This window comes from Coregonus lavaretus (genome assembly GCF_964263955.1).
Source record: "Coregonus lavaretus genome assembly, chromosome: 13".
NCBI lineage: Eukaryota > Metazoa > Chordata > Actinopteri > Salmoniformes > Salmonidae > Coregonus > Coregonus lavaretus.
In genome coordinates, this window is record NC_140000.1 from 30,844,454 (window position 1) to 30,859,442 (window position 14,989).

The 14,989-nt window shown below is 44.0% G+C and overlaps 1 protein-coding gene across 1 annotated transcript in view; it reads right to left on the reverse strand.

Annotated features, from left to right (window-relative positions):
• The window catches only part of LOC311140567 (plectin-like), an 89,900-nt gene that overhangs the window by 21,575 nt on the left and 53,336 nt on the right, over nt 1-14,989 (reverse strand). The window contains exons 7-22 of the mRNA XM_084175683.1: nt 12,452-12,567; nt 11,737-11,837; nt 10,601-10,720; nt 7,256-7,351; nt 6,913-7,040; nt 4,314-4,407; nt 3,459-3,613; nt 2,934-3,255; nt 2,615-2,692; nt 2,284-2,445; nt 1,972-2,076; nt 1,635-1,730; nt 1,365-1,490; nt 889-1,041; nt 512-669; nt 149-275 (exon numbers count right to left, since the gene is read on the reverse strand). Of these exons, the coding sequence (XP_084031809.1) occupies nt 149-275; nt 512-669; nt 889-1,041; nt 1,365-1,490; nt 1,635-1,730; nt 1,972-2,076; nt 2,284-2,445; nt 2,615-2,692; nt 2,934-3,255; nt 3,459-3,613; nt 4,314-4,407; nt 6,913-7,040; nt 7,256-7,351; nt 10,601-10,720; nt 11,737-11,837; nt 12,452-12,567 (2,137 nt within the window). The remainder of the gene's footprint in view (nt 1-148; nt 276-511; nt 670-888; nt 1,042-1,364; nt 1,491-1,634; nt 1,731-1,971; nt 2,077-2,283; nt 2,446-2,614; nt 2,693-2,933; nt 3,256-3,458; nt 3,614-4,313; nt 4,408-6,912; nt 7,041-7,255; nt 7,352-10,600; nt 10,721-11,736; nt 11,838-12,451; nt 12,568-14,989) is intronic.

Consider the following 14,989-nt stretch of genomic DNA (forward strand, 5'->3'; position numbering starts at 1 on the left):
ATTGACTGTCTGTGAGGATCACGTTTAACTTAAAATAGTGCAAGTCTAAGCTTCAAACAGTTAACGAATGTCAAACTATTCTAATTACTATATATCTTTCTCAGTTTTCTCAAGATGAAGAATCAAAACACAGATGACCAGTGTTTACCATGGTGATGTTCCAGGTACGTATCTGTGTGATGTCTCTCATCAGGTACTGCCAGGACAGCATGCTCTTCATGTTCATATGCATTCTCTGCCACAGGATCAGCATCGACTGGTGACCAGAGTCCAGACTGAGGTAGGAGACAGAGAGAGAAGGAAGTTTTACTGTACTGTAAAACAAATATAACTAGGGTTTTTCATGCCTGGATCCAGATCTATTTGTGTCATCTTGCCAACTCCTATGGTCATTGTACCGGAAGACAGCACAAACAGATCTGGGACGAGACTAAGGAAAAAACCCTGGCTCTACGTATTCCAAATGTGATTTATTGATGGAGAGCACTGTGTATTGATGTAAGAGCCTCACCTGGACACACTGTCCATAGCCTCCTTGTTGACAGGTGGAACCAGGAAACAGACTGAAGGCACCACCGCCTCAATGCCTGAGCGGTTGAGGACCTTCCACTTGTTGGGCTGTGGAGAGTTGTTGATGAGAGCACACTCCTCTCCCTTATGGACGGTGATCTGCACAGAGAGACGGAGTATATGAGAAGTTACAGTCCATGGATGAATGGATGGATGGCTAGTCCAGCATGAATGAATGAACCAGGATGAATGAATGAAGGAACAAACAAATTAATGAACAAATGAATGAAAAGTAAGTCTCTGATACCTCTACATAGGTAGAGAGTTATTCCTACACCAGGTACCTTAAAAAGGTGATGATAAGGATGATGTGCTTACCTCCATCTGTTTGAAGTCACACACGGCCTGGATGGGCAGTTTGCCCTTGATGGACTTGGTGGGGTTACGGGGCTTCAGCTGGATTATGGTCTTGGCTCTCTTGTTCAGGCCGGCCACGTGAGTCTTAAACTCATTCAGCTGCTCCTTCTCCTCCTGGTGAAGAAGGGAAATAATTCAACATCTCCAGAAACAGACGGAACAAAAAGATAAGAGAGTGCTGGTTTGCTTTCTCTGCATTTGAGCCATTACAGTTCTGCCTATGACGAGGGCCCATATTCATAAAGTGTCTCAGAGTAGGAGTACTGATCTAGGATCATGTACCCCCTTTCCATTAATTATATCTAAAAAACATACCTGATTTTAGATCAGCAGTCCTACTTTTACGATTTATGAATATGGGTCGAGAGCTAGGTGACCTCATGTTTTATGTGAGTACAAGCATCCATAGACAGTCCAACGTGTAGTAGGTTCAATACCACAGCATCCTGCAGCAGGTCCTCTAGTCGCGTGGCGGTAGTGGAGCGATCACAGCTGTACTTCTTCTTCATCGTCTCCTGCATCTTCTTCATCCTCTCCTCAGCCTCTTTCACGTCCGAAAAGAACTGCGAAGAAGCACAAGATGATAAGGCCACGTGTATTGAACAATCAGTGAGAACGTCAACAATTGGGTTCGGAACTATTACTCATAGGACCATGCAGGTTTATGAGCCATTCTTTATTTTGAAAATTATTCTGAGCATCCAAACCTGGTAGTAAGCTGTGTTCTCTTTGAGGTGAGCCTCGATGCAACAACACAGCTGGAGGATCCAGCTCCACTGAGTCTGCAGGGCTGCTGTGAAGGCCTGGAAATTAAAGGGGGACAAGAGTTGGGGAAAACAGGGTTGTGTTCACTAGGTACCAAACGGAGGAAAACAGACTGAAAAAGGGAGGGACTACCTGAACTTGTCCAATAAGACATGCTTGTTTTCATTTTCAGTTGCAAAACTGTCTACTACGGTGTGCAGTTCTGTGTACTAATGCATACCGTCCAGGTTTACCCGGTTATTGCATATGGAGACCACTAGGGGGTAGTGTGGTGCTCACCTCCACTGTCTTCTTGCCAGGGTGACCCTCCTTCAGCAGCTTGTCTCCTATGGCCTGGATGTCGTTGACCTTTTTCTCTCTCAGCTCCAGCTCACGCATCAGACCCTGCAGAATGAAGATGAGCTATCAATGAGCTATCAACAGCCTTACATTCAGATAAACTACTCCAGAGTTTGGAAATACTGTATGATCTTTCAATATTTTTCTATGCTTCAGAAAATGTGAACTTGAACAACCAAGCTGTCTTAACAGCATTTCTGATATATTTTTCACGTTATGTATATGGTTTTCTGAGTGGGTGGTCAGACCTACCGAGTAGTTGTCTTTCTTGGCGGTCATGTTGGTGTTGCGGTCGCTCCAGTCGTAGCTGACCTCCTCCTCCTCTTTGTCGTTGAGCCACATCAGTTCCTTGGTTGCGGCGCTGACGAACACATAGAGCGAGTCCAGGTTACGCAGACGAGACTTGGAGGAGTTCTGGGAGAGAGCGGTGAAAGAGGGAAGATATAGATTAAATTACATCCTGTATGTGTGCATTTATGAGAATACAATTATTACCAATCCTGGTGGTAGCTGACCATTACGGCATTTTCCCAAAAATATATTACATTTAACCCAAAAGAATGCTTCTGAATAAAGATCTTACCAGCAGCTTGGCATACTGAAGGTCCAGTTTGCCCAGGTATTGACTGTACGTCCCCTTACTGATTGGGGATAGCTGGTTCTGAGGGACACAAGAGACACACAGGCAACATCAATGTAATGTCATAGTCAGATAGAAAGGATCTAGCACTTGAGGATGGTAATGAACATATGTAATGTCTCCATTCCCTCAGATCGAATACAAAGTACATGATGTAAACTCATTCAAAGTGATATGGAAATATATGGAGAGTCTATGAAACAAAATTATTATAACACCCCACTAAAACATATTTCACCTTTGCCCCTTTAAGGTCTAGTACCTCGTCAGCCTTGGCCCGTTCAATCTTGGCGCGGAAGTCCTCCACGGTCTGGTGCAGGCCCCGGTGGCTGCCCAGCTGAGACTCCACGGTGGGCAGGTCCGAGCCCCACTCGGCCTCGTCAATCCGCCTCTGATTCTCCTCCACCCATGTCAGCAGGTCCTGGGCGTAGCGCAGGGTCACCTCGTCCAGCTCGGGACGCAACCTGGTGGAGGACTGCTGGATGGTCTGGGTCTTCATCATCTGGGTGGTCGTCACCTGCGACTTGAGACGCAGGTTGTAATCGGTGCGCAGGTTCACCAGACGCTCGTGAAGGCGGTATACCCTGTGGGAACAACATGCATAAGTGTTCTGTCCTGTAACACATTTCTTGACTAGAGGGGGAGGGGATATAATTAATAATTTAGAGAAAATATTTTTTATACTGACAAAGCTAATCGTTGTAATCGACCAATGTATATAATAGAATCGAATAGAAAATAGATACTTTACTATCCATTTTGTGAGAAACTGAAATGTCCAACTCACCTGCGGTACATCTGCTCGGCCTGCAGGTGGCGCCCATCTTTGAGCAGCTGCACGTCATTGAAGAGCAGGCGGATCATGCCGTCTGCCTTGTCCAGGTCCCTCTCCACCTCGGCAGTGTGCTGAGCCGGCTTCCCTGCACTCAGGAGACGGATGTCCTAGAGGGAGGAGGGCATACCATTATTAAATGTCAATAACCTATGAGCTTTCCACAGGTAAAGGGTTTCTATGATTGACAGACAAGTAATCCTTCCTCCACTTTAAGGATTTCATGGCTTTCCAAAGTTGTTGGAGATAGTTAACATTTTCATTTTGTTATGTGAGACTGTACTTACACAGCCCACCTCACGCTGTTTTATGGCAGGAGAGGGAAAACCATTCTGATTGGAGCATTTTCACTGGTGATGACTGGACACATTGGTTTTGAATGAGGTAGTAAACAGACAGCTAATGATTTTCTAACTGGAGCATATGACTTGCCGTTATGAGTCATTTGACCCAATCACTAGCCTATAGCAACTTTGCATAATTGAGGACAATGGCTGTCCTTCGTTCCCCCAGCTCCAGCCTCAGCCTGTCCCAGCTCCAGCCTCATTCCCAGCCCCAGCTCAAGCCACAGTCCTAGCCTCAGCCCCAGCCCCAGGCTCATTCCCAGCCCCAGCTCCAGCTCTAGCCTCAGTCCTAGCCCCAGCCTCAGCCCCAGCCCCAGCCCCAGTCCCAGTCTCAGCCTCAGCCTCAGCCTCAGCCCCAGCCTCAGCCTCAGCCCCAGCCTCAGCCCCAGGCTCATTCCCAGCCCCAGCTCCAGCTCTAGCCTCAGTCCTCACTGTACAGTCAGAGTGTTAGTGGTCCAAGACTCACCGTCTGCAGCAGGGTCTCCAGCTGGTTGAGCTGCTCCTCACACACACCCGACTCCATCTGGACTTTACTGACGATCCTCTGGAGTCTCTCTAGCCTGGGGGAAGAAAGGAGGAGCATTAACACTGATCTGGACAAAACAGTTTTTAGCAATGTACCAGGTCAGGATCAACACTGAATTTCACTTCTATACCATGCTAAAAGTCAATGAATCAATAGAAAAAACAAATACAAAACTGTTTTATGTCACGATTAAGAATATCAAGTACGAAATATAACAAATTACTTGCTTGGCCACAGCTAAAAACTTAATAATGCTTCTACACCTGCTTCTACACCTGCATTACTAGCTGTTTGGGGTTTTAGGCTGGGTTTCTGTACAGCACTTCGAGATATTAGCTGATGTAAGAAGGGCTATATAAAATAAAATTGATTGATTGATTGAATAACATAGTAACACAATAACAACAACAGCACAATCACTGAAAGTCCAGAACAAGACTCTTACGGCCTCTTTGAACGCAGCAGGTACTCTAATCTATGAGGGTCACAAATGCCATACTCTAGTCCCTATCCTCTCCCTTTTAAAGTCCCAGGTAGAGAGGTGGCTCTTCTTAACACAGTCCCATAGAGTCATGGGAATTCTCTCCCATCTTGGCAGGCAGTGGTGGGGTTGAATAGAATTTCTGCTGAGCTGGATCAGCCATTCCTCATCCCAGTCCCATAAATAAGACTGCCCAGATAGAGCGCTGCCCAATCTGATGAATTTAGTTGAAACTAGTAAACTAGGACTGCCCATTCTACTGAACATGGACCCAGCAAACAATTCTTATGACAGTGGACCAGCCCAATTTAAGACAACTTGCAACACAATACCACTCCAGCTATCTAGCCTTTTGATATAACATCGGTATTTGATGTATTCTGACAGATAATCATATCTGATTAAGTTACAAGAATGCATTTTGTAAAAATAAATCGCTCTGTACCGGACTTGCCCTTGTGAACAGAGGATGTCTTTCATTGCAATCCCTTCATTGCAAAGGGAAAACATGATTCAATCATAACATCTTGCTGCATGCATCTGGATATGGAGTCTCCGAATTAGGGGAGATGGGTAATATAATTACTGTGCATTACTTAGCTTCAGATGTTGTTCTTGCAGCTGTTTAAACTGCACATGAAACTGACAAGGAAATGGTCCGATAAATAGAATTGGCTTGATGAGAATCCATCTGTCACTTTCTGTGGCTATTATATGAATCATGATTCACTCACTGTAAGTAAATTGCACTCATCAACAGTCAGATATTCTAAACTATGCTTTGTGGCGCTACTTAATCAAAGAAACTAGTGGAAACTTCCATCTGAAGTCAAGACACATGAAGTCATCCCTGAAGACCTTAGAGAAATCAGGCAGGACAGTGTCCAAGCCCCTATGGCATCGTAGATACCAAATCTCAGGCGTGCCAATGGCATTACTGTTCAAGAGGAGCTGGCAGTAGACAAACCACAACCTAAACAAGGCCCCAGAGCGGTGCAACTAAGGTAACACTAGGTTTAATAGACTAATGGAGTTAGTTATCCAGGATGCTCTCACACAGACCAATGAATCAATGACCTGTCTTGTGTCGAACAATAACATATTCTTCCCAATTTGTAACATGAAGACCGAATTTTTTCTAACAAAACAGGCAGAAACTAACAAGGTCACTTGAAGAGAGCAGATAAATACTCAACAAAAATATAAACGCAACATGCAACAATTTCATTACTGAGTTACAGTTCATACGAGGAAATCAGTCAATTTACTTATGGATTACAGATACACATCTGTTGGTCACAGATACCTTAAAAAAAAAATGGGCCTAACAATGGGCCTCAGGATCTCGTCATGGTATTTTTGTGCATTCAAATTGCCATCGATAAAATGCAATTGTGTTCGTTGTCCGTAGCTTATGCCTGCCCATACCATAACCCCACCGCCACCATGGGGCACTCTGTTCACAACGTTGACATCAGCAAACCGCTCGCCCACACGAAGCCATACACGTGGTCTGCGGTTGTGAGGCCGGTTGGACGTACTGCCAAATTCTCTAAAATGACGTTGGAGGTGGCTTATGGTAAAGAAATTAACATTTAAGTCTCTGGCAACAGCTCTGGTGGACATTCCTGCAGTCAGCATGCCAATTGCACACTCTCTCAAAACATGAGACATCTGTGGCATTGTGTTTTGTGACAAAACTGCACATTGTAGAGTGGCCTTTTATTGTCCCCTGCACAAGGTGCACCTGTGTAATGATCATGGTGTTTAATCAGATTCTTAATATGCCACACCTGTTATGTGGATGGATTATCTTGGCATCCCCACTAACAGGGATGGAAACTAACTTGTGCACCAAATTTGAGAGAAATATGCTTTTTGTGCGTATAGAACATTTCTGGGATCTTTTATTTCAGCTCATGAAACATGGGACCAATACTTTACATGTTGCGTTTATATTTTTGTTCAGTGTAGATCCAGATGAGGATTGATGGAATCGTGGAATCAGGAATAATATGGCCAGACATTGATATCCACTACACAGCTTCACTCACTCACCTCTCAAGCTCTGTCCTGAGCAGTCGTTCTCTCTCTAGGATGGCCACATGCAGACGGCCCCATTCCTTCTCCACATCAATGGGGTGGTAGCCTGGAGGGACCTTGACCTGACCAGTATGCACTGCACTCTGTAGAGGGGGTGGGGTAAAACCATAAGTGTTAGGCCTCTAGCCACAAATCAGACAACCATCTTTATCTATCTATATCAATCTATCAAAAATAGAGTAGAGTATAATGGAATGGGATACAATAGAGTAGAATAAAATATAATATAATTAATTGAATAGACTAGAATGCAAATAGCATAGAAAATAATAGAATAGAAGCTCTGTGCATGGCTAACCTCAAAGGACTGGTAGATGAGCTTGGAACGGTGCTTGTCGGCCTCCTTTGCAGGCAGTTCAGTCTCTTTGAACTTCAAGAACTGACGCCACAGAATCTGAAAGCGAGAGAGACAGGATGAAGGAGAACATTTTCTTAACGTTCTCGAACGGTCACAAGGGGACATTTATATATATATATATATATATATATATATATATATATATATATACAGTGAGGGAAGAAAGTATTTGATCCCCTGCTGATTTTCTACGTTTGCCCACTGACAAAGACATGATCAGTCTATAATTTTCATGGTAGGTTTATTTGAACAGTGAGAGACAGAATAACAAAAAAAAAATCCAGAAAAACGCATGTCAAAAATGTTATAAATTGATTTGTATTTTAATGAGGGAAATAAGTATTTGACCCCCTCTCAATCAGAAAGATTTCTGGCTCCCAGGTGTCTTTTATACAGGTAACGAGCTGAGATTAGGAACACACTCTTAAAGGGAGTGCTCCTAATCTCAGCTTGTTACCTGTATAAAAGACACCTGTCCACAGAAGCAATCAATCTATCAGATTCCAAACTCTCCACCATGGCCAAGACCAAAGAGCTCTTCAAGGATGTTAGGGACAAGATTGTAGACCTACACAAGGCTGGAATGGGCTACATGACCATCGCCAAGCAGCTTGGTGAGAAGGTGACAACATTTGGTGCGATTATTCGCAAATGGAAGAAACACAAAATAACTGTCAATCTCCCTCGGCCTGGGGCTCCATGCAAGATCTCACCTCGTGGAGTTGCAATGATCATGAGAATGGTGAGGAATCAGCCCAGAACTACACGGGAGGATCTTGTCAATGATCTCAAGGCAGCTGGGACCATAGTCACCAAGAAAACAATTGGTAACACACTACGCCGTGAAGGACTGAAATCCTGCAGCGCCCGCAAGGTCCCCCTGCTCAAGAAAGCACACATACAGGCCCGTCTGAAGTTTGCCAATGAACATCTGAATGATTCCGAGGAGAACTGGGTGAAAGTGTTGTGGTCAGATGAGACCAAAATCGAGCTCTTTGGCATCAACTCAACTCGCCGTGTTTGGAGGAGGAGGAATGCTGCCTATGACCCCAAGAACACCATCCCCACCATCAAACATGGAGGTGGAAACATTATGCTTTGGGGGTGTTTTTCTGCTAAGGGGACAGGACAACTTCACTGCATCAAAGGGACGGCCAAGGCAACAAAGGAGTGGCTCAAGAAGAAGCACATTAAGGTCCTGGAGTGGCCTTGCCAGTCTCCAGACCTTAATCCCATAGAAAATCTGTGGAGGGAGGTGAAGGTTCGAGTTGCTAAACATCAGCCTCCAAACCTTAATGACTTGGAAAACATCTGCAAAGAGCAGTGGGACAAAATCCCTCCTGAGATGTGTGCAAACCTGGTGGCCAACTACAAGAAACATCTGACCTCTGTGATTGCCAACAAGGGTTTTGCCACCAAGTACTAAGTCATGTTTTGCAGAGGGGTCAAATACATATTTGCCTCATTAAAATGCAAATACATTTATAACATTTTTGACATGCGTTTTTCTGGATTTTTTTGTTGTTATTCTGTCTCTCACTGTTCAAATAAACCTACCATTACAATTATAGACTGATTATGTCTTTGTCAGTGGGCAAACGTACAAAATCAGCAGGGGATCAAATACTTTTTTCCCTCACTGTATATATATATATATATTTAAAAAAAGAATGTGCAGTGAAATGTGTTGTTTTACAGGGTCAGCTATAGTAGTATGGCGCCCCTGGAGCAAATAAGTGTTAAGTGCCTTGCTCAAGGACACGTCAGCAGATTTTTCACATTGTCGGCTCAGGTATTTGAACCAGCAACCTTTCAGTTCCTGGCCCAACGCTCTAACCGCTAGGCTACCTACCTTATTAGCTTGTGAATCAATCCATCCTACTCTTGCTTCCTTTTAAATGTAAACTGAAATTCCATTTGAAATGGAATTGACCCCAACCACTACACTTAGCAGTACTTGTAGTGTGAAACTACAGCTCTTGATGAGTTCGTTGACATTTTTACATTCTTACAGTGGGCATTACTTGAGAAAGGATTGTAACCTTGTAACTTTATAACATGTTCCCATGTCCTTACTCACATACATACGCACAGAGCTTGACCTTTTCAATCCAATATGGTACTAGATCAATAATGTGGCTAACCTGATTGTTTGGGAAGGTGTCAAAATAAAGACTCAAGCAAACACAGATGTGGGGTGTTTAAAAGTGTACATAGAAAAGTCAGATGCCTTATTAGAAGACACAGATGGTGTAAAAACACAAACAGAGACTTCTCGAGATACTGCTTTTGTCTGTATTTTGGGAAACATTTTCTAGGAAAAGAGATCTTGGAATTAGACTACCTTGAAGCACAATATACCCAGCTTTGTACTGCTCATTCTGATAATACCATTACATCTGATGAAAAGGAGGTGTGAGCACATTAAACACATATAATAGGTGTTCGAGTTGATAAAGGAAATTTGACACAGAAGTGCGTCCTCCTCCGTTTTACTCTACAATTCCTTTGTATGTACTGTACAAGATTTGGAAACTGATTACAGCAACTGATAGGTTAATGAATGTTATATACATTATCCAATAGGAGGACTGAGCTGACCTAGCCTGTATCTGACAGTCCTCTTTGTCTCCACAGAGAAAGTTTCAGGCACGCAACGTTTTACGATCCAGAGCTAGCCAGGGAATGGGGAGGGGCAGTACGGAAGATTCCACCGAGGATTAGGTAGAATAATGTGTGCCTTCAGGTCTGCTTTTCTCAGCTCCAGTGCAACCCACCCAGATGCCACACAATTCCATACACAAGACAATGCAATCTCTAGACTGGACACATACTGTAATTGTTTGATGTGGTATCGAATGGCAGAGCTACCTGCTTGGTCATTATGACTTAACTATTTAACGACCATGCGACTCATGAGTTCATGAGTTCTGTTGATGTATGTATGCATCCATATCAGTAAGAGCTCAGAGAAATGAATCTCCAGAACGATTTGAGCATGTCAGGCATCTCTGAATAGGCATAGTCATGGTAAGAGAAAATAAATGAAGGTGTGTGTGGAGAAATTGTATAAACATAATTCACAGCAAAAAAAAAAATGCCTTAGCTACAGACATGATATATGAAAATGTATAGACACAGAAACAAATACAGTATTTTCAGTATCCAAGTTACAGTATACACGCTCCCATGTCTAGCAATAATACTTTATGTGACTAGCCACAAGTAGCATTCCAATCCCAGTCACAACAGCACTACTAATAACTGTTCAGGTAGGAGACTCACCTCTATCTCCTCATAGCTGCCTTGGAACCTCCTCTCCCCGAAGATAACGACATGGTGGCTTATCCACTGCCGAATGATAGTGACCAGCTCATAGTACTCTGTCCAGCGCAGCTCCAGCTCCTGTAGCACAGACACAGCAGAAAACAGCAGACAATAGCAGGGTTTAACAACACACAGCAAGTCCCTTCTCCTGGAGAGCCATGATAACTCGCCTGCTCACACACCACCCTCACTCAATTAGGTGTCAACAGGACCAGCCTTGTGTGGCTGGACAGGGAGCAGAGAGTGAGTGAGTGAGTGAGTGAGTGAAAGAGTGAGTGAGTGAGTGAGTGAGTGAGTGAGTGAGTGAGTGAGTGAGTGAGTGAGTGAGTGAGTGAGTGAGTGAGTGAGTGAGTGAGTGAGTGAGTGAGTGAGTGAGTGAGTGAGTGAGTGAGTGTTGTTACTGATTGTCTCGTTGACAATATTGATTAGTATTATTTTAATTATGTTAATATTATAAATGTATCACTTAATCTCCAAAGTACGCTTTGGCAATATGTACATTGTTACGTCATGCCAATAAAGCAAATTGAATTGGAGAGAGAGAGAGAGAGAGAGAAAGATAATGTAGTGTGTGTGTGTGTGTGCATGAGCATATGTACACGCATGTGCAATAAACAAAAGTTCCCTCCTTTACTCACTTTCAGTATATCTTTAGTTATCATTGGAGTACAAATGGCACTCTAAAATCAATACAGTACACCATTCTGCTTTTCCAACAGGTCTCTTCTGTGTGCTGTGATCATACCGTGGTGTGAGAGGGTGTTTATTGGGTAGAAAGTACTTTGAAGTAAACACAGAAGGTTGCTAATTTCCTGCAGCTCCATTTAGGATCACAGGACTTCTATTGTAGTTCCAACTTGAAGCGACTCTGGATGTCAGTGTCATAAACAAAACAATTACATGTTCTGACTGTCACAAGCCTGTGTAATCCGGGAGTCCTCTGAATGAACTCTCATTGAAAGTAGGATTGAATGTAATAACAGCGCCCTTTTGAATTTATCAATCTGAGTCTCGGACGTGAAGTGTCCAGTTTGTGAGTATATCAGGTTTATTCAGAGATCCGTGGTGGTCAGAAATACACTTGAGTCACTCACGTTAGCCTGGATTCCATCCTGGACATCCCGGGGCATGGCATCATACAGGGACGACACGTAGGTGATGATGGACTTCTCATCAGGGTGTGGCACGTCAACATCTGGGAAAATAATTGTGTGTTTATAGATTTTTTCACAGCAAAAGAGGAAGGGAGGTGCTGCAAATACCAAAAACAGAATTAAGTACTTTGAGGTGTTATTAGTTACTTTATAAATGTTTTAGGATGAGGGCCTTTCATTGAATAAGAAAGAGTTAAGTGTACCCAATCATTAGTTGGTATGTGAAGATGTGTGTAATCATTAGTTAAACACTTAGATCATGTTCATGGTGGATTTGGAGAAAGGAGTAAGCTATCAACATTTTTGATTGGACACGGCTCATACAGTGCATCAGCACGGAAGGGTATGGGGGGGGGGCTCTTCAAGTTCCATCTGGAGTCTCTCACCCCTGACTCTTCTTCCAATAAATATCAAAAGTACAAGGTTAGGTGGGACGTGGTCGGAGAACTTGATGTGCATTCACTAGGAACAAAACCGAAGTAAACAGAACAAAATGGGGAGGGAATTTGACCAAAATAAACTAGTTGGAAAACGTTTTCTGTTGCGAAACGTTTTGCAACTCTTTGCTACAGTGTGCACTTATGATTACACCCCTGGTGTTGCGGTCAGCCATCATCACATGTACATGTACTGGAGCATCTCAATGCAGTCTTACCCTCTGGATCCAACAGGCGTGTCACGCCCAGGTCTGTCTCTGCCACATTGAAGGCGTACTCAAGGTTCTGCACGTTGGTCTGGTGGTACACCTTACTCATGTCAATGAGTCTAGGCCTGAGGAGACACAACCATGGGACATCAGTCATGATTGGTGTAAAGGCAGTGTAGACAGGTGAGGAGGGTATAAGGACTGGCTGGGCAGATACTGATCATTCCTACCTACATATCACTTGTCCTAAAAATTTAATGCCACGTCTGTATGTCATAAATCTGTAGTGAACACCTGCCTCCCCTGGGGTGCTTGGCAGCTATATATGAAGGGAATGTTACATGGGGCTGCAGCAGACAACCAGGGCAGCCATATTTAAAATGAGATAAGCCCCTATACTCGCTCCCCGTTACTCTCATCTGCACCACGGAGAGGATAGTAAGTGAACAGAAAATAGGGAAACATTCAAATAATACTGTTACTCAAATTAAATTATTGACCAATGTAAACATTTAAACATCTGTAACAAAAGTTCCCTCTCTAATTCGTTTTTCATTGCATGCATTAGTAAAAATGTCACTGTTTAGAGCTTATTCTATCTTTTATGGCACAGTATACACATTCTCTCTTTACAATACATTCACATTATTCTCATATACTCTGAAAGTAAAGCCCAAGACAAATAACAGAAGCTTAGAGCAGATCCGTACAGTGATTTGACGTGAAGGGTGGAGCGGACAGCGTAGTAATCCCCAGGGCTTGTGGCTGATTCCAGGCACTGCACCTCCCTAAGAGAGAGTTGCTTCCGTGGCCTGGGGGGCCTCCCTTCTACCCTACTGGGGCTGACCAGCCTCCCCTCCCCTCCCTGGAGACTGCGGGGGCTCCAGTCCTGTCCCAGCCCTGTCCCCTGGCCCAGCTCCTGGTCCCCTGAGTGGGAGTCGCTGCTAGAGTGGGCCCCTGAGCTGTGGGAGCCCCAGGAGGAGCACTCTGAGGGGATATCGTCACACTGCATGACCACACGGTCTTCTAACGAGCTGATCAAGCCTGTGACCATGCTGGACGAGCTGCCAGTCCTCTTCCTGGACTTCATGGATAGCTTCCTCTTCAGACCCGACATCATGGTGCCTTCTGGGAGTTGTAGTCTCCCCAAAACGGAGAGAAAGCTGGCTAGATATTTCGTAGTCTTCCAGTGGCAAGTGAAAATGTTGCACTTAACAGTGAACTTCCAATTCCAAAAGGCTTGCTGCTCCAACCATTTTAACAAGCTTCCTTGTGATTTTTTGGTGTTTGTTCGGGAAACAGCCGGGTCCAAGTTTGCAGAATGTACAGATAAATCCCACCCGAGCACTGACGTCTTCAATAAGACGTCTTCACAATCTTCATGTTGAGTCTACAAAGAGTGCTCAACCCTCTCCGTGAGAGAAGAAACGTCTCTGTACCACTAAGAGGCTAACTGCTGTCATCCGCTCTGACCTGACCTCCCAACCTCAGCCCTGTCTATCCAAAACAACTCCCCCAATATCAACTGTAACTTTCACCTGTCCAAGGTAAGGTCCTTAGTTCCCAGTGTGACAACAACATTCAACCCTCCAAATAAGTGGTTCAAAAAGTGCCGCAAATCGGTGGATAGTGTCGACTGTAGGCTGTGCAAAAAGTAACTCTGCAGTGTTCGTCATTTGAGTATGAGTGTTACATTGACACACCTCCTCTCTCGTTATGAAAATAAATCAGCTACTAAATACACTGCCTTAGGTGACACTCAAAAATTAAAAAGTGTTCTCTCTATCTCCTTCTCGCTCTCTCTTAGCGAGAGCAGGGTGTAGCTGAACTTTGCAGGTACACGTACAGCTTTGATTGAACCTGCCCTGTGGGCCTCTCTTTCTTCCTTTAGTGCCACGCCTTGCTGGGTAATTACCCATACTTCCCTCATCACATGTCCCTCTTTCAGTCGCTCTCATGTTCGGGCTAGGCCCCTTAGTTCCAGTGAAGGGAAATCTTAACGCTACAGCATACAATGACATTGTAGACAATTTTGTGCTTCCAACTTTGTGGCAACAGTTTGGGGAAGGCCCTTTCCTGTTTCAGCATGACAATGCCCCCGTGCACAAAGCGCACTATTATTTACAGATAATGTGCCTGTCTCTATGGCTTTTTAGGACCCCGCCTCCACTTTGAGAGACCACAGACATATCTCCACTCATCCACTCCCATATTCATGTCTATATGTAACTGTATGCTTCAACAGTGACTAAAGCAGCTCTGAGGCCATTGTAATATTAACAGAAGGAGTAATGCACTTAGAACTCATTTAGTCACTCCTCTAGTCCAGGGCTCCCTAGAAAAATAGATTCTTATGAAAGGATAAGTAAACAAACCCATCTTTCCCAATTCTACACCACCCAGGTGCCTCCGACAGCACCCTCTCCACCTGAATGGGCATTAGTGAGTCTAATAACATAATAATAACATCATATAAGTGCTGAAATCAGTGCCAGTACCTGTATCCATCTGAGACAACACCCACCTGTGGTATTCCAGGCCCAGGGC